Here is a 24,381-nt window from a genome sequence, read left to right as displayed (position 1 = left end):
TGTGTGTGGTGTTAAAAAAACCTCTGCCTTCTTGCTGAGCCGCTAGGGAAAGAGCCCTGGCGCCAGCTTCGGTGGGCTTTTATTCAGCGGCACTCATCCCGCTCAGCCGAATATCCTCGCTGAGCCGAAGCTCACTCAACCGAAATCGCTTTATGAGCGCCATCTAGCGGGAACGCGACGTGGCAGCGAAAGTTCAATCGAACCGTTTTACAGAACAGTACCACTACATCGTTTACTTACTTATCTCGCTTATTAGCGCTCACGGTCGAATATTAAAAGTATATTGTTGCATTCTTTCGGCTCTTAACATTGATTGTTTTAATTAAAAACACTATTCGTTTGTCATTTTTCTCAATTATATCAACAAATCAATGTCAATGCATTGACAATAGAATTGGACTGTGAAAGGCTTATTTTAGGATGAGTTTGTTAGTACATATAATGTAAATTATATTTTTATTCTATAACCAAACAAAACAAACAACAGGTTGCAACTAAACTTAAATACCCTTCAGCTTATATTACAAATCGAGCCACAGCTTAACTAGACTTAAACTACATACAAATAAAAAAACCTCATTATCAACAACATAAGCATTTTCACATCTAAGGGACACCTTGTTTAGATTAGCTCCATATTGTTTCGAACAAGTTTGTTTTAATTTATATGTAACAATTTTAACCGAATAATAAGTCCTTATTACAGGCCTAAATACTAAATAACAATACATTACTTTTTTCGTTCTTTAGGAACTTTGCTTTTAAAATGCCGTCGAGCTACGGAGAGTAAAGAAGCGAGTTGATCCATCCATCTAAATTACCATCCACTATCCGTGATGCCGTTTTAGAATACAAGTCTGTGAAAATCGTAGAAGAAGAATAAAAAAAAATTGTTTCGTTTTTATGAATTCAATTACTTAACGTTACATGCCTATACTTACAATATCTGTAGCTTCCTAAGAAAACCCCTCACAAATATTTTCCAATTTTGCAACCTCTGTTGAACATTATGCCATGCTCTGTACTACTTCATCTTATGTTTAAATATTTAGTGGTGAACTGTGAAAATCAATAATTGAAAGTTTAGTATACATATTTATTTAAAAGATTTTGCTAAAGTTAAACAGTATAAAAACAAAAGGCACGAACCTGAATAACCACTTGGTGACATGATTTACGTGCTCGAGTGTTGATCGTTCTAAACGCGGTGTACGTGAAGTTAGTTGGTTTTTTTTTTAGTTATGATGACTTTCAATAGCTTAACCGTACTTAGCGGTTCAATATCTCAACTGCTGCAGAAATCCTTTAAGTCGCCATTCGTCATGACTCCATCTCATCTTATCTTTCAGGGAAGAGACCTTCGTGTGGGAATGATCTACCAATGCCTGGTGAGTACAATCTACGCCACATTACTGTGCTCATCCTGCTGATCATAGAGTCTGTCATTGCACTGTCTCATTCGATAGTGATAGATATTTCTTAGCATCTTTCTTGCGAACGCTAGTAGAACACTTTCGTCGGCTTCTAACATCGGCTTTTAACCGAACATCGATCTTAGGGTTTCCATCACTTCTTTGAGGTTATCCGATTTGCGAAGACGACACTGAACGGCCTTCAATGCCTATCCCTTTAATGCTTGCTGAAGGCGTATGGTATTCTCTCCATCGGAAAAACCACAAAGTCGCGTAGTTTCGTTAAAACTCGCTTCAAACATCGACCACTCGTCTGGATTGCCAGAAAAATACGGCAACCCGTTTAGAATACAAGTCTGTGAAAATCGTAGAAGAAGAATAAAAAAAAAATTGTTTTTATGAATTCAATTACATAACATTACATGCCTTACAATATCTGCAGCTTGCTCAGACAACCCCTCACAAATATTTTCCAATTTGGTAACTTCTGTTGAACATTATGCCATGCTCTGTACTACTTCATCGTATGTTTAAATATTTAGTGGTGAACTGTGAAAATCAATAATTGAAAGTTTAGTATACATATTTATTTAAAAGATTTTGCTAAAGTTAAACAGTATAAAAACAAAAGGCACGAACCTGGATAACCACTTGGTGACATGATTTACGTGCTCGTGTGTTGATCGTTCTAAACGCGGTGTACGTGAAGTTAGTTGGTTTTTTTTTAGTTATGATGACTTTCAATAGCTTAACCGTACTTAGCGGTTCAATATCTCAACTGCTGCAGAAATCCTTTAAGTCGCTATACGTCATGACTCCATCTTATCTTATCTTTCAGGGAAGAGACCTTCTTGTGGGAATGATCTACCAATGCCTGGTGAGTACAATCTACGCCACGTTGCTGAGCTCATCCTGCTGATCATAGAGTTTGTCATTGCACTGTCTCATTCGATAGTGATAGACATTTCATAGCATCTTTCTTGCGAACGCTAGTAGAACACTTTCGTCGGCTTCTATGGATGAATGTGCATATGTGGCCGAAAGGCATGTTGTCTACAGAAGTACTACTTCAGGTTGATGATATAATATCCGGTCCGATTGCATGTAGTTATGCCCGACTCCATAGCTTCTATCTACCATGTGGACATTGTTGGGCTTTTAGAGTTGATCTCTGTCTTCGCCTCTACTGATTGATTGAGTTAATTTGAAACCGCAATCTGCATGTCTGACGAGTTTTGACATGAAATTATAACCATTTTTATTGAAGCATGCGTAACTTGTCTCTTTTGCTTGCCGTTTAATGAGCCGATTGTCTTCACTCATGTTGGAGTACTGTTTCTCTATATGTATCGCGTAACTGAACAGTCTCTTCTTTTCCGGTGGAACGTTGTACACACTTCTCTCCAATACCAGTCCAAATTGGAGGAGACAGCACAAGCATAGGACTGCATAAGATTTCCATTCCAGTGCTGTTTCAAGACATTAGTGAGCAATGCAATATTTGTTGAAGGAGTTGAGCAGAGTGACCTGCGTTCGATGTCAACCTTTCACGCCTTCACTTCGACCTCTTGTTGGGGTGATTTATAAGTCGATGGAAGAGCAAAGTATTGGGGATTCGTTTTACTTTTAATATCCATATTGATTCTCCTTACCATGGCATGATCGCTTCGTTTGGTGTACAAAAATGAATGATTGCTCTAATAAAATATAACTTATAAGTAATATAATATAAGTAATAATTCATATGTTGGGACCCTGATAACCCTGACATGTTTTTGGTTTACCATACAATGTTTTTTGTTGTTATTGCGGTAGTTCTAACTATGAACTACTTACTACTTGCTCTGTGGCAAGTGCATTATGGTCATCCCTACGGCGACGGATGTCCAACTAACATTATCGTAATAAAGGAGTGTATTTTCATATTGATTCATCAATTATCAATCCATATCCACAGCTACCTTTTTAATCATCTTAAAAATGGTTGTAAATGTTTAAAATGTATTACCCTAAGCTCAAGTACTATGTACCGCCACCATCTAAATCACCGGGGCCTCCCAGTTTTGAAATAAATTCAATAATATGATGAAAAATGAATTTACCGTACATAAATAACTCTTTATAATCTAAATATAAAAGCCTTTGTGTAACCCTTTCTATTTCCGCTATCATAGTTTCGTCATATTGATGCTTATGTGATTCAAAATAATCAAGGAACCTATTCACTATATCTTCTACCCATTTTTGCAATTCATTTATATCATCATTCGTTGGATCTTTACTAAAATCGAATGAATTGAAAAAAAGTGCTATTAATTCGAATTGCGTCCTATCAATCCAACCACCAATTTTATCAAATCTGTTAGCATCTTTTAAAACATTTTCTCTACTGCCAGCATATTTTTCTATTATTTCTAATGCTTTACGATGTATAGGTTTCAAATTTTCTTTTCGTTCTTCGTTTGTTCTGTTTACTTTCTTGTTATTAATTTTCTTTACATTTTCGGGTGAGAACGGATCTACTATACATCTTACCCTATGGGCACGATGAATAAATCCACCTGGGACTACATTTGAGTTATCAAAGCAGTTACTAGCTCCGTTTGCGACCATCTGTTCAAGTGTGTGATTGTAGGTTCTTCCTACCGCTTGCAATAATGCTGCAAACCCCACTGGGTAAAATGTAAAACGTAGAAACAGATGTAAATTTGGACTTCTAGCCGTGGGACAATTTTCAGGAGGCATGTAATTTACATATTCCATAGCTACTTCTGATAAATATGTGTCTTCAAAAGCTCTTTCTGATGCATCGTTACTTTCAGATCGTTTATTGGTTTTCTTTTTTTTATTTAATTTATCACCAGTCCGCTTTGGCGCTCTGCCTCCGATGGCATTATATTTCATTATTGGATACCGGTGCCAACCTTGTCTTATCAGGTGTTGAACTTTCGGATCATTCTCAATCGCGTTTGCAATTTTTTCTCTAAAAGTGCGTGCTTCTATGTTTATCAACTCCGGTATAGCATCAACTAACGCAGCGTACAAACAATTATTGTCGGGAACATCAAGCTGATTTTCAGAGAATATAAAATGATTGTTCCTCAGCTGCAGGGTAACATTCCTTACATTTTCACCCTCGGTCGCACCCGAGTGAAACGTTTCTTCAATACCGTTTTCCCCTTGTACTGTAATGACTATACCTTTTACATCTATTCCCAATCTTTTCAAAAGCATATACACCGGCGATGTACATGCCGCCACACAGGTCAGATCCATTGGTACATTCTCCCTTATAATAGCAGCAAACAATGTTGGACTTTTGGTCTTGGACATAATTTGCTTCAGTTTTTCATGATAGTCTTGCTTCAAACGGTCTTTTCTTAATTTACGCGTTAATCTGCCATCATTGTAGTTATGTAATAACCGTTTATTGGTCTGTGTCACACCAAAAAGCGCATCGTCAAACAATGGTTTTATCAAAGGTTGTAAAATAATAGTGTCAAGATGGTTGCTCAATTGCATTTTCCATTCCTTAATGACATCGGCTCTAAACTGTTCAAAACTTCTAACATTTGGTTGAACATTTTGTGTTAATGATGCTCTTTGGACCATGGTTTTTGATTTTTCTTGTATTTTAGTATCTAAAGAATCAAGAAATGTTTCTACCGTTGATGATAATTTTTCGATCTCCTCTGCACAATTATTCCATACCCATTTGGTACTAACATTCGTTAAATTTTCCTTCGTTTTAGTTTCTTTGATTGAATTTTTTATATCACTCGTAACTTCCTTGGATAAAATGCAAGTTATTTGCTTAACTGCAGATGTATAAACTTTCCAATCAATGCTCGCAAAGTCAGGAATTTCATGTACGAGTATCTGTGCCTGCTGCTCCCCTAACTCATTATATATTATTCTAAGATTTTGAAAAACTATATGATTATCGAACTTACTCATAATTTGTTGTAACAGCTCTGTAATGATTGAATTGAACAACCCTTGTGTATCAACATTGTTCGAATGATGTGGTTTTACCTCGAGAGTGGTCTTCTTTTCTACTGTTGTTTTCGTTTCTTCAGTTTTAATTCGTCTGATTATATTTTGAATTAAAATTACGTCGAACAGTGTATGAGTTAAAGATTTTTCTACGAGTCGCACCAAATATTGAAGCGATTCTATTTGTACATTTATGTATTTCATTAAACTAGATTTATTTAACTGTGCTAGAATCTTGCTAGTTGTATTTTTAAACACGTAATTATATCTTTTCATGAGATTTCCCAAAAATCCATTGATGTTTGAAACATATCGGGATAGCATACCACTTAATTTAACATAGGCTTTTATACCACTAGTATAAGCTGTTACTAACATGCTTTTATACTTTTGTTCCATATAATTCTGCCAACTGAAATATCCTGTCGTGAAACTACTTAAGGCATATAATATGTCGTTGATCCCTTCAGAAATTAATGCCGAACCAACGAAAGATAATGCACCTGCTGTTAGGCCCACAACAGTTTGCGCTATTCCAATACCCAACACTATCCACTTGCTCAGTGTTGAATTAGTACTGTTCTTATCCACCACTTCTATATGATTTGCCAATCCATTTAAAGTCAATAGCTTTTCCTCTTCAATAGTTCCAAAATTTTTTTCTATTGTGTTTCCCGCTTCCCGAATAGATTTTAAATTGATGCTGGGAACTTTCAACCCAATTATTGACGGTTTTATTTGTCCCAGCACACTCTCAACATGACTTTTAGTTTCTGTTTTGAAGAATAAATCTAACTGCATACATAATTGTTCGATCGTTTTCCTCATATCATACTGCAACAATTCTTTTGCTTGATTTAGTGGTGCAAAGCCTTTACTTTTATTTATGCGTTCGGATAAGTTCACATCTGTAATTTTAGCATCTCCCATCCTATCCAATGAAGTCAAAAATAAATCTTCAAAAAGTCGTTTTGAATCCTCTGTGGATATATGTAATAACTTTTTTAACCAATTATTTACTTCTGTGTAACATTTCAATGAATTGAAAACCTCATTTAATATTTCCAGGAATTTGTCTTCTTTTACTTTCGACCACTTCGGTGGTCGGATTATGTCATGAGTTATTAAATCCTGGAAAAACTGTGGATAGCAGTTGCATTTCAAAGGCATGTGCAATATTTGATCATCTTTTTCTAGTTGTTCTTCTATATGATTAAGTGCTAGTCTGTAGGCAAAGCAGGACGAAAGTAAATCTCTTATAGTGTCTTCGTACAAAGGATACGACGGAAGCAATTCTTCTTCTGAACCACTAAAACTTTCATTCAACACAAAGCATTCACCTTTTCGCTCCAAAACCTCTCGGTTAATCAGTTCTTCCATGATAAGCTCTGCTTCAACCTGTGCTATATTTGCTCGAAGAACAATGTTCTCCGTTGAAATAGAGTCAAACAACGAAAACTTACATGATGCAATCATGTTTCTATCAACATTTGCCATTTCATTGCATCTGATTATATCCTTTTTAACCATCATTTCAAACTTTTCCTTTCCGATAAGGCTTACAAAATATTCTTTTTCAAATATTACATACGGAACAATGGTGTTGGTTTCAGAGTCGTTATTTTCCGTACTTCGAAGAGATAATTCTTCGCGATATAAAACAATCTGTCCTGGGGTCGGTTCTATGGATTCTGTAACCAACGTTTTATCGACGATCTTTCCATCTAATGCATCCTTCAACGAAGGATCTAGTGCTTCCAGCTTCGCCTTATCTACTATAGCATACTTCTTGATCGAGTTAAGCACCTTTTGGTCGATCAACAATTGCCAAAACTCTTCTCTGCTAGGGAGTGGGATATTTTCTTTGCATGCCTTTATAAATTCTTCCTCAACGATGAGTCCAGCATTTTCAGTGAGAAATTTCTTCAAAACTTCAATTGATACTCCATAGTCGTTATGAATCATACGTAGTTGTTGTTCGGAAATGGTTTTCCGAACTTTTGGACGCGATATTACACCCTTTTCGATAAGTTGCATGAAAATATGTTCTGCTACATTTTCTTTTATTTCGTCTGTAACAAATGTGTTGTGTGATACAGCATGACCAAATATGTCCTCTATTGACCGTATGAACGTTTGATATAGCTGATAAATGATGTTTTTCTGCGTTTGGTAGTCATTATGCCACACATTGTTTCCTTTTAATCCATTCACGTCGTTTGCTGCTCTCAAAGCACACATTTGACGGTATTCAAAAATATTCAACGCAATATGCAAATCCTTTTTCAAAGTTTTCAATTTTCTTTTATCCTCTTCGCTTTGTAAGTTTTCCTTCCACTCGATTTTTATCATCATAGTATAAGCGCGGTAATAGTGCGCAGCTTCACTAAACTGAGGCTCATTTTTAATCACTTCATCATATAAACTCATTGATGTTTCGTACGCCAATTTTATTTCTGTTTCCTGTTTTTCCTGTTGTTCCGAAACACAAGTTTTAAATAAAAAATTCGCTAATTCAATCATTCTCATTGGGTTTCCTTCCATCCATACTGCCCAAGTTTGGCTGTTTAAAAATGTAGTTTTAGATGTATTATCAAAGCATGTTCCAGTATTGAGTTTGGAGAGTTTTGTTACGAAATTCTTTAACATTAATAAAATATTTCTTTCATTACATTCGTGCATATTATTTTCCATCATTGCATTATATTCGTCCAACCAGAAAGACCATTTGTCTAGGCAATTTTGCAGCAACAATGTCTTAACTTTAGCAGGAACACTAGCATCATCAAGGCTTTTCCTATGCTTTTCATAAACCTGTTTAAACTCCTTGAAGCAAACTTCTTCAATTTTGATAATGTTATTATAGTATCTTTTAATGTTTGATATACGCTGTAGTTCTTCTCTATCGCGTGTTGTTCTCAAACCTGTTATGGTGGATCTACAGTCCTGTTCCCCACTTGAAACCATTATTATTAACTGTCCGGATCCTTTGTCTCCGCTTCTTGCTGCCCTTCCAAAGGCTTGCTCTTCAATTCGAATGTTCTCGGGAAGGTACGTTAATATAACGTGCAATCCACCACTTTGCTTAAGCGCATCCGTAATTCGTATGTCCGTACCACGTCCTGCTAAGTTGGTAGCAATGATGATCTGTCCCTGTTGCAATTGCTTACAACCCTCTACAATATCAAACTCTTGATAGTCTCTTGTGTAGGTGTGAAGTTGGTTTGGAAACATTCCCTTCAAAGTGTCTTTTATACTTTCGGCATCGTTGATCGTGTCACAGATGATGAGAACTGATCTTTTCTCTTCGTTGATGAGTTTGCAAACTTCGGTTGTAATATTGTTTCGCCACGTCCTATATTCGCCACTAATAATCGGTTCATACTCTTCAAATTGTTTCGGTTTAGCCGTTGGTATAGTTACGAAGGCAACATTGTGTATATCTTTGAGTAAATTCCTTTCTCTCTCTGAACCCAGAGTACCAGTTAAACCGTACAATAGTTTGTACATCTTGAAATAGGTAACATTGGAAACAAAAACTGCCTTTAAACTTTGCATTGACAATTTACAGCCATGCTTGAGTTGTAAAAACTGATGCAATGCTTCACCCCATTGAGAACTTCCCTGGTCTGCTCCGGTGTCGTTGTCAAGAATAATTATGCTAGCGTTGCGATCTGCTTTTGATCCGGACTTTTTATTATCTACCACGTAAGATTGTCCAGGTGCCATTAATAATGCATTGATAGCACTTCTTATCCAAGACGACAAATGTCTTTCTACAAACTTTTTCAAAAAGTTTGGAACTTTGATATGCTTCTCGCGGTTAACAAATTTCTTGAGGAGAAAGCTATCTCTATGTTTGTATTGACTGACTTCAGGTGTAAGTATTTCCTCCAGTTTTGTAGAATCAATATTGTCAGTAAGTATTTCTCCTCTCTCATTTATGATCCCAGCCACCACCAAGCAATTCCAAATAATATTCAACACTCTAGAGCTAAGGTTAGTATCCAGTTGCTTTAAATCTTCCTGGTTGATTGAGTTATATAAATTACTCAATATTTCCTTTTCAATCATTTTTGTTTTACTATCTTGGGGAAGTTCTGCAAGGCTATTTACCATTTGCCAAATGTAAATGTATACCGACTCAAGCTTATCCATGCCCGGTATATCATGGGATAAATATAACATATTGTTCCCTTTATCGAGCAGCATACTATCGACTTCATCAACGATGACATTTGTGAAATCACGATCACCCAATACGTTCTTCCCATAGAATCTGTCCAGCAAGTAGTCTCGTTGAAAGTTTGCCAGATCACCGTACACCACTTGATGCATAGAGTACGCCTCTTTGCGTTCCTCAATATCATCGCTACAGTTGTGTGATACGTTGATGCCGAACATTCCATAAATATCTGCGTTCACCTCCGAATCTCGCCTAGCGAGTACTGGTGAGCTTGTCACAACGTCTACCTTTTCCCTTAAGAGAGCCTTCATCAATGAGAGGGCTACCACAATTAACGATTTTCCTTCGCCAGTTGATACTTGAGCCAATGTGCTTCGATCGTTCGCCAATAACATTAACACGCTTAGTCTCTGGGTGTCGCGAAGTCGAAATCCTCTCTTAATCTCTATTGCTCTATCAATGACAGCGAGCATTTCCTCGTATGTGTCTAAATGGCGCTCCACGGTGTTATAGTTCGATTTACCGCGAAATTCTTCAACCCATGTTTTTATCTCAGGCTCTGTAAATAATGCCACTGGACTTTCATTGTGTGAGATCTTTTTATCTGAAATCTTTGGTATGGATGTTTGCATCTTCGGCAGATGCTTGGATATTTCATCAGATGAAATTTTATCATTCACAATTATTTCTGCTAGTTGGTCTATTTTGAGTTCCTCCAGAATCGGTTTATATTTTTCTTCCATTTTAGCTGTCCACTCTTGCAAGCTGCACAGTTTTAAGGTACCAATATCTTCATCCGACAGTTTCCATTTTTGCTTATGTAAATTTAATAGAACACCCAGCACCAAAGCTTCATTTACATCGTTTTCTTTGTCTTTAATTACGTCCAGTAAATCAGTAGCCTTACTTTCTCCAAACATGTTCTCTACAGATCTCATGTAGTAAGTAGCATCCTCTAATTTTTCATCTTTGCTCCATTCTAGAAGTTGCCTCAATTTAACCATCCAGTTGTATTCCTTAAGAAAGTAACACCATTCCGTAAGAGGTATTCCATCGAAAAGCATTGATTCGATTGGAACATTGCTCAACAGACGCAATATCTCATCGACGCACTCTACAGAACAGACACTACCTTGAAGCTCAGTGGCAAATACTAGCAATACTTCCTTGCTTTTTATGTTCCCCAAATAATTTCGCCACTGTTGTGTTTCTTTCAATTTCTTCTGGAAATATGTTTCTAGCTGCAGCAGAACAACTTCATCCATCCAATTGCGTTGACTGTAAGCTGCCACAATCCACGTGAATGTGTACGCCTCTTGATCATTATGTACAAAATTGTCCAGCACAGCGTTTATGAAAAAACACATCTCGTTGAAAGATATGTGTATCCCTTCGTGAGTGAAACGTCGTAGCATGTGTTGCAAAATTCTTTTTTGTTTTGAATATTCATATCCCACTTTTTCCAACATTGCTTGTAATTCATGTCGTTTTTCTTCTGGAAAGAAATTTGCTATCATTTTTGAAGCTAATTTTTCATCAAAATGGTCTTGCTCAGCTTCGTTGTGATGACATTCTGGAAGAACACTTTTTTCCAAATAATTTGTGATGTCTGCAATGCTTTTCAGCATGTCGAAATCGCCAAGAATTTTGGCATATATTTTATCTTTTTGTAATCGTTCTTTACCCAGTTGTAGGTATTCTTCATTTACTGTGAGCTGCACAAACTCATCACCCCTTGAAAGGATGTAATTTTTTGTGTCAGATAAAGAATTATGATCCTCGCAAAGAATTAATTCATCATCTTCATCCCTGTCATAGACTCTCAGATTGATATCGTACACATATGCTAACAATTCTCTGCAACTTTCAGACATCACGCCTTTACTTCGTATGTATGATGTGAATTTTTTCTTCTCGTCCTCATCCACAATTAGATCTTGTGACTCATATTGTAATGCTCTGCGTTTCACTTCATTCCATCGATCGTAAAGAGCCTTCAGTGTGCTATCTTTTTCAATCATTTCCTTCACTTCATCTACCAGTGGTCTATCATCCAATCCATCCCAAAATCGGTGGATGTGTTTGTGCTGTGGCTTCTTAAGTTCGTTTTGCAAATTTTCTAAACGTTCTTCAAGCAAATCGGTATATTCTGTTTCCAGTACAAATGTCTTAACTGCTCGATTCAGGTCTAAATTATCAATCATCATTTCTTGCGTTACAAACGATGCTAGGTTGTCCCTCAACTCTTGAGTATTTTCAAATAGGTACTGTTTCATCGTACCTAGTATGTTATGTTCGATCATGTTATTTTTTTCTTTAGTTTGCGTAAGATATTTGGATTCATTTTTTATTTTAATAGTATCTATTTGTTTCATTTCGTGTTCCATTTGCGGAGCAGTTGTCAGAGCATGTAGAGAAGCTAGTTTATATTTACCAACAAACATTTGTTCTACGGCATGTAGTTTAGCATTGGTTTCTTCCGATTGCTCGTCGATCAAATGCCCTTTATCAGTATTAAAACGATCCATTAATTGTTTAAGACGTTTACAATCAAGAATGGTCGTGTTCAAATGAATCCAGTCATCTAAATTCGAATATTGACAATTCATAGCAAACGTTTCATCAATGTTATGTTTACCTTTGGAACTAACCGAAATCTTAACTTTTCCATCATTATGTTCTGAACCTGGTTGGAATGGTACATGTCGTTTGAGTGAAAATGTTGCTAAGTCTACTTCTTCACTGTTTTGTTGACTTGATTGAAGATTTTCTGCCAATGTTTCAGAATTCTGCTGCTGGGTAGTAGTATTCTGAATTTCTTCAACTTCTTCACAACATTGAGCCACAGGACTTTGAACATTGTTCTCTTCTTCTACAAACAATCTTCCTAAAAAGTACTCCTTAACTTCATCTACCTGTTGTTGTTGTGCTGCGAGTTGCTCTTCAAAAGCTCGCCTCTGTTCAGCTTGTTCCATTTGTTTTTGCCTTTCCATTTCAGCAGCTTGTTGTTGCTCATATTCTCGCTTCTTTTGTTCTGCTTGAATTTCCGCTTCTACGGTGTTCATAAATGTAGAATAAGTTTTTAAAATTCGCTGCCTTGAACTTGCTTTGTTTCCTACAGCTTTGGATTGATGCTCGCGTCCTCTGTCTGATCTACTATTATTTCTTTCTTCTAGTGTTGCCATATTTTTGTTTTCAATCTTTGATTCTGCTATGCCAGCAAAAGGATAATCAGTGTCCTTCTTGTATGGACAGCGTACTCTATCATCTGCACTGGAGGTATAGTATTTTATCTTGAGAATGCTATTTTCATCTCTTCCGTAATATTTAGGCCATGTACCTGGACCAAACGTCCTTCCAAAGGCATAATCCATGTATGCCATATCCCATCCTCTTTTGCCATTGCGACCATTTACACCCCCTTTGCCATTGATTCCATCAGCTCCACTTTTGGTAACAATTTTAGCTCTAACATTCTGATTACCCTCCAAACACACTATTTTGACTTCGCCAGGTTTACCACCTTCTCCGCCCAAACTATACTCTCCTCCGGACTTGCCAGAGGTCCCTGCCGTTCCTTCGTACAATAAAAAAGATTGTTCATAGTTTATCCCTACGCCGCTTTGAAAGGAATATGTGATACCATGTCCATCTTCAGTTCTAGATTTCAGGAATATATTATTCCGCGAACGGTTTCCTTCCGCTAAGGCAGATTTTATATCATAAGAGCTGTCAAAAGGGTCAATGTAGTAAACAAACGAATTATGAAGCCATCCTATTTGAATGGTGTGAGATTTACTTAGTAAGTTTATACTAGTTTTCCCTAAACAGTTATTAAAATCGAGGACACTTGGAAGCGGAAACAAAGAATCAAACTCCGATCTGCTAATGCCCTTTCCATCTTCACCCGCCTTCCCATTGCCGCCATCTTGACCATTGCTACCATTTCCTCCATTGGCGGAAATTGTTAAATTCTCTGAGCCTTTGATACTTTTGGTAAGTATCATAACGTTGCCTCCACTTCCTCCTGCTATTCCATCTTTTCCATTCAAACCAGTCCCGTCTTCGCCAGTCCCAGCATTTCGTTCGTATTTATGACAACTATCTTTTCCAGACACGTTCCAGTGAACCGGTTGGGAAACCATTATTTCTTTTGCATAAACTACAATATTCCGTCCGCGCCATACTTCCTTCTCAAGATTACCATCAATCGTAAAGATCGTACCGGCAATGAAACGAACCTCTTCGATATTAGGATTATTTGAAATTTCGTTCTCTACCTTGGATAATACGGAATTCAGAACTATCTGTCTACCAAAAACCTCGACAACCTGCCGATCATCGATGTTCTTTAGAGAAAAAATAACTTCTTCTTGCTTCATTATAGAATTTAATCAAATATGCTATACTGCAATACAAAATGTTATACGGATATACAAACTGAATAGTTTGAAAAACGATTCAAACTTAATTCGAGTATAAAAAAGGAAGGCAAACAAATAACTGTATATATGTTTTCAAATACAATACTTTACCTAATGTTTAAATTACATATAATTACAATTATAGCTAGCACATGCATGTAGCAAACATTTTTGTTATTTTAATTTGCAGTAATAATTAAGCACAAAAATAAAATATGCATAAATGAAATTAAACTATAAACGCACATACCTCGTAATAAATATCGATTATCTTGTTGTTATTTTTTGTTAGTTATGTTGTTGTTAATGTTGTTAGTATTTTTGAAACGAAAGCGCAATTACGTTTTGTATTAAAATCAGTATATTGTCCTATAATTACTGAAATTTGAGTTATAGTCGTTGGATTCAATTTCTAATGTCTGTAGTTTCTAAAACTGAAAAAATTTTGATTTTTTTGTCCACTGGCCGCACTATGGTGACGTTCATACAAAGTTCACATACCCATACCCATACCCATACATACACATACAAAGTTCACATAAAGTTCATACAAGTTCACATACCACATTACTTCGTATAGAGCACGTATAGAACATGCTTATATACCATACCACTTGTTAGAACCCAAATAAAGATTTTTTGCACATCATTCAATTACAAAAAAATAGTATCTCACTACACGATTGATCATATACTTTAAATGAACAAATGAACGAAGAACAAAGAGAGACAGAGAGAGAGAAAGAGTTTTAGAGAGAGATAGTGTTTTCACAGTGCACGAATTTGCCAAATCTTTGGCTTGGCAAATTTATGAATGAAATGTTGATAGCTCGCGATGTTCACTGACTGAATCTATGTGAATATGGCACGAGCACAGTATTATTTTTAACATGTCGCGATAAAATCACAGTGCGTTTATACTGATTATACCGGTTTTCTGGCCTGTTGATTTGCTTTATCTTCTCTTGATAAAACTGTCAAGCTCTTCTGTTATCACTTTTTGACCGCATGATAAATAATCAATCCACTAGAACGAATGTATTTTCGTCTCTAGTGCCGCATCAAACTAGACGGGGAAATCCCATTACCGAGCACCGATCAAGTAAAAAAAACGTCTACACAGCTGATCGGCGGATCGTGCGGCTGAATATAAACAACATGATTAGACGAAGAAAGAATTTAACGATTACAAGCTCTTGACATGAGCTACAGTGAGTAAGTGGGTGCGATGGTTTGCAGCTTGCCATAAACCAGTGTGGATCCGCCACCAACACAGATCTGTATCATTGTGTTTTACACTAACTTCACGCTTTATCTTGCGCTGTTTTCAGAGCACGGTTGAAGAGGTGCAGTTTTGAATAAATCACTCACTCCCTGATTATTAAATCCGCTGCAAAATTTGCAATAACGCACTGGATCAATCAACCGTAACAAAACGTGAAAGCGTTAAGCTTAGCAAAAATGTACCACTCGCTAGTTGCGAATCGAAATCCATACTGCGCGTAAGATGAACATAACACGTTGTGTATATAAGACATAACGCTTGCTAACACGTAGCTTAAACTTCTTACTCACGCATGCGCTGTTGCTTGCAATGATGTTACCGGGTGCGACGTGTTGGTGTCTATTTTTATGATCGTGAGTAATGAAACTGATGTGGGAATGAAATAAATTGTTCCGTCCATATCTTTTTTAAAATGCCGTTAAATTATACATTTGGATAGAGTAAACACTTGTATTCAAAACACTGTACCACTACATCGTTTACTTACTTATCTCGCTTATTAGCGCTCACGGTCGAATATTAAAAGCATATTGTTGCATTCTTTCGGCTCTTAACATTGATTATATTAATTATAAACACTATTCGTTTGTCATTTTTCTTGAATATATCAACAAATCAATGTCAATGCATTGACAATAGAATTGGGCTGTTAAAGGCTTGTTTAGGATGAGTTTGTTAGTACATATAATGTAAATTTAATTTTTATTCTACCAAAAAAAAAAAACAAACAACGGGTTGCACTAGAATTAAATTAAATGCAAATTAAAAAACCTCATTATCAACAACATAAGCATTTTCACATCTAAGGGACACCTTGTTTAGATTAGCTCCATATTGTTTCGAACAAGTTTGTTTTAATTTATATGTAACAATTTTAACCGAATAATAAGTCTTTATTACAGGCCTAAATACTAAATAACATTACATTATTTTTTTCGTTCTTTAGGAACTTTGCTTTTAAAAGACCGTCGAGGTACGGAAATTCAAGAAGCGAGTTGATCCATGCATCTAAATTACCATCCACTATCCGTGATGCCGTTTCAGAATACAAGTCTGTGAAAATCGTAGAAGAAGAATAAAAAAAATTGTTTCGCTTTTATGAATTCAATTACTTAACGTTACATGCCTATACCTACAATATCTGCAGCTTGCTCAGAAAACCCCTCACAAATATTTTCCAATTTGGTAACCTCTGTTGAACATTATGCCATGCTCTGTACTACTTCATCGGATGTTTAAATATTTAGTGGTGAACTGTGAAAATCAAGAGTTTAAAGATTAGTATACATATTTGTTTAAAAATTTTTGCTAAAGTTAAACAGTATAAAAACAAAAGGCACAAACCTGAATAACCACTTGGTGACATGATTTACGTGCTCGTGTGTTGATCGCTCTTAACGCGATGTACGTGAAGTTAGTTGTTTTTTTTTTTAGTTATGACGACTTTCAATAGCTTAGCCGTACTTAGCGGTTCAATATCTCAACTGCTGCAAAAATCCTTTAAGTCGCTATACGTCATGACTCCATCTTATCTTATCTTTCAGGGAAGAGACCTTCGTGTGGGAATGATCTACCAATGCCTGGTGAGTACAATCTACGCCACGTTGCTGAGCTCATCCTGCTGATCATAGAGTCTGTCATTGCACTGTCTCATTCGATAGTGATAGGCATTTCTTAGCATCTTTCTTGCGAACGCTAGTAGAACACTTTCGTCGGCTTCTATGGACGAATGTGCATATGAGGCCGAAAGGCATGTTTTCTGCAGAAGTACTACTTCAGGTTGATGATATAATATCCGGTCCGATTGCATGTAGTTATGCCCGACTCCATAGCTTCTATCTACCATGTGGACATTATTGGGCTTTTAGAGTTGTTCTCTGTCTTCGCCTCTACGGATTGGTTGAGTTGTCCTGATAAATGCAAAATTATCTCCTTCTCCCGTTCCCGCTCTCCTTTACTCTACTCGTATGTCCTCGATCAGGTCCAAGTCTCCCGTGTCTTCGTAATCAAGGACTTGGGTGTTTGGCTTGACTCTAGTCTCACCTCATGTAGATTTGGTGGAGACCTCATATAGATTCTGTGGTATGCAGGGCTTGGAGAACGCACGGCATCATAAAACGCATTGGTTGTGATTTTTCTGACCTGTTATTGAAAACACTATTCTGCTCATTGGTTAAGTCGTTACTGGAGTATGGAGTATGGACCTCGACTGCTCGAAAGCACATTGAGCGGATAGAACGGGCACAGAGATCCTTCAACAGATTTACAGTTTGCAAATTTCTGGGTGGCTCCTCTGCTACCCTGCCCAATTATGAATCCATGTGTCGGCTGCTCGTTTTGCCTGCTTCGAGAATCGCCGTTCTCAAGCCCAATCCTTATTTGTTGTTTCCCTCTTGCTCGATTGTATTGATGAACCAACATTGGTCTCCTCCTTCCCCCTCTTTGTTCCTAACCGTTCACTCCGTATTCGTCCTCCCTTCATTATCCGCAGACCTCGCACTGCAGCATATCGTTCCGATCTATTGTTGCTTGCTCTGCGATCGTTTAACTCCTCTTCCTACTTATTGGACTTCCACCTCACTTTAACCTCCTTCCGTTGCCGTCTTAGATTTCCCTTTTAGCCTCTTCATCCTGATCATTGAGCCTCTGTAATGTTTACCTTCATGAACTTCCCGTCTTGTCTTAGGTTTAGTTTTCAGTTATATATTATGTTTAGGTTAATTTAAATATTTTATTAGTTAAATATAAAACTATTAATTTTTACTTTTATGATTATTGTCATCTAATTGAATTTGATTATTATTGCTAACTGTTTCTTTGTACAACCTAGATGTAAAACATTAAAAGTATTTTCAACCTTAAAATGAACTATTTACATATTTGGCGTTACACACGTTATTGTCTTCTGTTCAAATCACTTACCTCCTTGGTATTTTTACGATATGCTTCGATAATTGATTTCATTTTGTAATAACCAAATTGACCGGATTCATAATTCAATTTAAGATCATTACGGCTTTTTACAGTATTTGACAAATTTGTTAATAATCTGTTCCCTAACTGTAATGAACTGTTGTCATATTTCTTTTCGTTGCGAGTCAAGTGCGTATGGAACGCAGTTATTTCGTTTTGTAAATGCGTTTTTGTAATTAAAATATTATCGTCTGTTGGCGGTTTGCTAAAATCATGGGTGTTGGCAATACCATTTACAGAAAACATTTGATTATTATCAACATACTTAGGAACATTACGATATTGGTTTGCCTCTTTTGGGACATACTCACAACGAGCCATATACTGTCGTACTGCTTCCAGTATCTCAGGGTGTTCTTTTAGTTTACCGTCTTCATTTATTGTTCCCCTTAAAGTATGGGCTCGATGAATATCACCACCTGGGATTACCGGTAAGTCATCTTTCGTATTACTAGCTCCTTTTTCCAAATTTATTATTTCTTCAAACTCGATTTTTAGTTCCTCCTTTATCGCCTGTGCGGCTCCCGCAAGTTCAAAACTGTAAATTGTCATACGTGAATACAGGTGGGAATCTGGGTTTACAGCATCGGGACAATTTTTAGGAGGAATATATCCTTCAAATTTGTCCAATAAACTGGCTATATCTTTGTTTTCAATTGCTCTGTTTGGTGATAATTCTCGCGACACTTTTTTTAAGGATATTCTTTTATTTGATGCAGATTTACCTCCAACAGCATCATATTGCTTGATTGCAAAGCGATGCCAACCTTGTCTTATTCGATGTTGAATTTCTGGTGCAGTCCTAATAGTGTTTGCTATTTGTTTTCGAAATTCCTCTGGTTTGATACTGCTCAACTCCGGTATGGCATCGCTCATTCCAGCAAACAAACAATTATTGTTGCCAACATCAAGCTGGTTGTCAGAGAACGTAAAATGGTTGTCTTTTAGCTGCAGGACAATTTCTCTTACATTTTCGCCTTTAGTGGATCCTGAGCAAAACGTTTGTTCTATTCCCTTATCGCCTTGTACAGTGAGCACTATTCCTTTCACATTTATTTTCATTTTCTTCAACAGTTCGTGCACCAATGGGGCACATGCCGCCGCACAGGTCAGATCCATCGGTACACCCTCCTCGATAATATTCGACAGCAGAGTTGGGCTTTTTGTTTTACACATAATCTTCTTTAATTTATTGTGATAGTCTTCCTTCAAACTGTCTTTTATTTCGTCCGTTACATTTGGAGCATTGACAGCTTTGTCGTATTTTTTCTTCAACCTTTTCATTTTACGCTTCAGTGCGATTCGTTTGATGTTATGTGGAATCCTCTTGATGAATCTTCCTACACGTAATAGCGCATCATTTAGCAATGGTTTAACCAAATTTTGGGAAATAATTTTCCCCACATGCTCGCTCAATTGTGATTTCCATTGCTTCATTATTTCATCTCTAAACTGTTCGAAATTGCTCTCATTCGGTTGTACATTTGATGATGAGCTTTGCACCATTGTTTCAAATTTCTTATTGATTTGTTCATCTAAATCATCAAGATGTGTTCCTACCACGTACATCATTTTTCCTATCTCGATTACGCGTTCTATCCACATCCACGCGGTACTAATATTACTTAATAGTTTCATAATGTTACCGTTGTTTTGTGTCTTTTGCATAGCACTTGCGAATCCCTGTGATAAACTGGACGTGAATTGCTTAGCTAAAGATATACAAGCTCCCCAATCATTGCTTGCGAAGGGAGAAAGTTGAAGTATGAGTCTTCTTGCTTGCTGCTCTCCTAGCGCATCATAGATTCTTCTTAGGTTTTGGGAAATTTTATGATTATCCACCGTAGTAGGAACTTGTGATAATATGTCGGCCACAATTGAATTGATTAATGCTTGTAAATAATCGTCCGTAAACTTATCGACCATTATACTCGCCGCACTATGGGCAAACCCTTGTGCTGTTTTCATTACAATTCTTTTTGTAAATTCTCTAATTACCCTCTTGCCGGTGATTTCATTCCACATTGCTTTTCCTGTTAACTCTGATATTACTTTCCCATCTTTCATTAAGCCGGGTCCTGCAACTTTATTGGCAATTCGCGACACCTTAGTACCTCGTGAAGCATACGCTCCCACTCCGGCAGTAATCGCTGTGAAAATCACACTTTTAATCTTCTCTTTTCTGTAATCCTGCCAACTGAAATAACCTGAATTGAAACTGTTTACTGCATACATTATATTATTGACTCCCTCATTTATTAATCCAGACGCAACGTGAGTCAATGCACCAGCTGAATATATCTCGAGAATTGCCGCTGCAACAATTTGGGCAACTCCAATAAATACTACCTTCCCCACATTCAGCAGCATTTCCATAGACCATTTTTTCTCCATTACTTGCAAAAGATGTTGCAACCCATTTAAAGTGAACAGCTGTTCCTCTTCAATTGTTCCAAAATTGTTTTCTATCAATTGGCCTGCTTCCCGAATGGGTTTAAAATATATACCGGCAACTTTCAATCCTATTAATGAAGATTTGATTTGTCCCAACACACTCTCAACATGGCTTTTAGATTCTTTCTTGAAAAATTCATCTAGTTGCACAAACAATAGTTCTATAGTTCTTCTCATATCATACTGCATCAATTCTTTTGCTTGATTCGTTGGTATAAAGCTTATTCCACTGATTTTATTACGAACGAAAAATAACATTTTAATAAAACGACTTATTTCGTTCATTTCGTTGCCAAACGGATTCAAATTAGCTGGATTTAAATAATCTAACCAATTAAATGTATCTACACCAGATGCAAAGCGATATACATTGTTCAAAAACCGTTCGGAATCTGGTTTAGATATATGCAACATCTTTCGGAACCAGCGTTCTACTTCGAGATAATTTTTGTTCAGGTAGAAGATTTCATTTAATATTTCGTTGCAATCGGCTTTGTTAACTATATAAGGCCTGATTATGTTTTGATTTATTAAATCCTGGAAAAACTGCAAATGAGGATTACATTTCAATTCTATCCGCAGCATTGGGTTATCGGCGGAACTATCCGATTCTAGTTGTTCTTTTATATGATTAAGTGCTAGTCTGTAGGCAAAGCAGGACGAAAGTAAACCTCTTATAGTGTCTTCGTACAAAGGATACGACGGAAGCAATTCTTCTTCTGAACCACTAAAACTTTCATTCAACACAAAGGATTCACCTTCTCGCTCCAAAACCGCTCGGTTAATCAGTTCTTGCATGATAAGCTCTGCTTCAACCTGTGCTATATTTGCTCGAAGAACAATGTCCTCCACTGAAATAGAATCAAACGACGAAAACTTACATGATGCAATCATGTCTCTATCAACATTTGCCATTTCATTGCATCTGATTATATCCTTTTTAACCATCATTTCAAACTTTTCCTTTCCGATAAGGCTAACAAAATATTCTTTTTCAAATATTACGTACGGAACAATGGTGTTGGTTTCAGAGTCGTTATTTTCCGTACTTCGAAGAGATAATTCTTCGCGATACAAAACAATCTGTCCTGGGGTCGGTTCTATGGTTTCTGTAACGAACGTTTTATCGGCGATCTTCCCATCTAATGCATCCTTCAATGAAGGATCTAGTGCTTCCAGCTTCGCCTTATCTACTATAGCATACTTCTTGATCGAGTTAAGCACCTTTTGGTCGATCAACAATTGCCAAAACTCTTCTCTGCTAGGGAGTGGGATATTTTCTTTGCACGCCTTTATAAATTCTTCCTCAACGATGAGTCCAGCATTTTCAGAAAGAAATTTCTTCAAAACTTCAATTGATACTCCATAGTCGTTATGAATCATACGTAGTTGTTGTTCGGAAATGGTTTTCCGAACTTTTGGGCGCGATATTACACCCTTTTCGATAAGTTGCATGAAAATATGTTCTGCTACATTTTCTTTTATTTCGTCTGTAACAAATGTGTTGTGTGATACAGCATGACCAAATATGTCCTCTATTGACCGTATGAACGTTTGATATAGCTTAGCAATGGTATCTTTCTGTGCTTGATACTCATCGTGCCACACATTGTTTCCTTTCAGATTGTTTGTAATAATTGCAGCCTGCAAAGCAAACGCATGATGGTCTTCAAAAAGCCTTATTGCCTCGCGCAAATGTTTCTTAAAATCTTTATATTTCTTCTTATTCTCTTCGCTCTGCAATGTTTCCTCTTGCTCGATTGATTTCATCAAAGTGTAAGCACGATAATAGTGTGCAGCTTCACTAAACTGAGGCTCAATTTTTATAACGTCATCATACAAACTCATTGCTGTTTCGTCCGCCAATAACATCCCATAGTTGATGATTCCATAGTGAGTCACTCCATTCTCCTGATTGGTCTCAAAAATGTCAAACGCATATTCCAAAAGCTCGTCTTCTGTCATCCTGCATTTCTTAAGATTAGTTCCAGATAGATAATTGGCCAATTTTATCATTTGCATAGGATTCCCTTCCACCCAGTCTTTCCACTTTTGGCTCTTGAAATATGAAATTCGAACTGCGTCTTTAACGCATTTTCCCGATTCAAATCCGGATAATTTTGATACAAATGTCTGGACTAATGTTGGAACACCCCTTTCATCACATTCTTGCATTATATTCTCCATGTATCGACTGTGTTCGTCCAGCCAAAAAGACCATTGGTCTAGGCAATTTTGTAGCAAGATTGTTGTAACTTCCGAAGGGACATCAACCGCTTCAAGGCTTTTCCTATGCTTTTCATAAACCTGTTTGAACTCGTCGAAACAAATCTCTTCGGCCTTGATGGTCTTTTCATAGTATGTTTTAATGTCTGATATACGGTACAGCTCATTCTCATCCCGAGTCTTCTTTAATTCGATTATTTTCGATCGACGATACTGCCTTTGACTCGAAACCATTATTATTAACTGTCCGGATCCTTTGTCTCCGCTTCTTGCTGCCCTTCCAAAGGCTTGCTCTTCAATTCGAATGTTCTCGGGAAGGTACGTTAATATAACGTGCAATCCACCACTTTGCTTAAGCGCATCCGTAATTCGTATGTCCGTACCACGTCCTGCTAAGTTGGTAGCAATGATGATCTGTCCCTGTTGCAATTGCTTACAACCCTCTACAATATCAAACTCTTGATAGTCTCTTGTGTAGGTGTGAAGTTGGGTTGGGAACATCCCCTTCAAAGTGTCTTTTATACTTTCGGCATCGTTGATCGTGTCACAGATGATGAGAACTGATCTTTTCTCTTCGTTGATTAGTTTGCAAACTTCGGTTGTAATATTTTTTCGCCACGTCCTATATCCGCCACTAATAATTGGTTCATACTCTTCAAATTGTTTCGGTTTAGCCGTTGGTATAGTTACGAAGGCAACATTGTGTATATCTTTGAGTAAATTCCTTTCTCTCTCTGAACCCAGAGTACCAGTTAAACCGTACAATAGTTTGTACATCTTGAAATAGGTAACATTGGAAACAAAAACTGCCTTTAAACTTTGCATTGACAATTTACAGCCATGCTTGAGTTGTAAAAACTGATGCAATGCTTCATCCCATTGAGAACTTCCTTGGTCTGCTCCGGTGTCGTTGTCAAGAATAATTATGCTAGCGTTGCGATCTGCTTTTGATCCGGATTTTTTATAATCTACCACGTAAGATTGTCCAGGTGCCATTAATAATGCATTGATAGCACTTCTTATCCAAGACGACAAGTGTCTTTCTACAAACTTTTTCAAAAAGTTTGGAACTTTGATATGCTTTTCGCGATTAACACATTTCTTGAGGAGAAAGCTAACTCTATGTTTGTATTGACTGATTTCAGGTGTAAGTATTTCCTCCAGTTTTGTAGAATCAATATTGTCAGTAAGTATTTCTCCTCTCTCATTTATGATCCCAGCCACCACCAAGCAATTCCAAATAATATTCATCTTTCTAGAGCTAAGGTTAATATCCAGTTGTTTTAAATCTTCCTGGTTGATTGAGTTATATAAATTACTCAATATTTCCTTTTCAATCATTTCTGTTTCAATATTTTCGGGACGTTCTGCATGGCTATTGACCATTTGCCAAATGTAAATGTATACCGACTCAAGCTTATCCAT

The 24,381-nt window shown here is 36.9% G+C and overlaps 2 protein-coding genes across 54 annotated transcripts in view; one reads left to right on the top strand and one right to left on the bottom strand.

Moving 5' to 3' along the window:
* The window catches only part of LOC125770108 (uncharacterized), an 84,129-nt gene extending 59,921 nt beyond the window's left edge, over positions 1–24,208 (bottom strand). For 4 of the 21 annotated variants that reach the window (XM_049439354.1, XM_049439356.1, XM_049439358.1 and 1 more), the window contains exons 1-2: positions 21,547–24,208; positions 6,716–6,806 (exon numbers count right to left, since the gene is read on the bottom strand). In XM_049439354.1, the coding sequence (XP_049295311.1) occupies positions 6,716–6,806; positions 21,547–24,207 (2,752 nt within the window). In that variant the 5' untranslated portion in view covers position 24,208. Of the gene's footprint in view, positions 1–221; positions 858–941; positions 1,060–1,343; positions 1,769–1,843; positions 1,962–2,051; positions 2,260–3,140; positions 6,807–16,856; positions 20,605–20,625 lie in introns of those variants that run through there. The other 17 variants (XM_049439365.1, XM_049439370.1, XM_049439371.1 and 14 more) reach the window with 13 other exon arrangements.
* LOC125770109 (N-acetylgalactosaminyltransferase 6-like) overlaps positions 1–24,381 on the top strand; it is a 156,784-nt gene that overhangs the window by 116,029 nt on the left and 16,374 nt on the right. For 12 of the 33 annotated variants that reach the window (XM_049439374.1, XM_049439375.1, XM_049439378.1 and 9 more), the window contains 2 exons: positions 1,350–1,388; positions 16,848–16,886. The exons of 7 other annotated variants lie outside the window; for them this stretch is intronic. In XM_049439374.1, the coding sequence (XP_049295331.1) occupies positions 1,350–1,388; positions 16,848–16,886 (78 nt within the window). Of the gene's footprint in view, positions 1–1,349; positions 1,389–2,271; positions 2,290–16,847; positions 16,887–24,381 lie in introns of those variants that run through there. 14 more of the 33 variants (XM_049439376.1, XM_049439397.1, XM_049439396.1 and 11 more) reach the window with 3 other exon arrangements.

This window comes from Anopheles funestus, chromosome 3RL (genome assembly GCF_943734845.2).
Source record: "Anopheles funestus chromosome 3RL, idAnoFuneDA-416_04, whole genome shotgun sequence".
NCBI lineage: Eukaryota > Metazoa > Arthropoda > Insecta > Diptera > Culicidae > Anopheles > Anopheles funestus.
The sequence above is the reverse complement of the archived record's forward strand: the minus strand, read 5'-3'. Positions and strand labels throughout refer to the sequence as shown.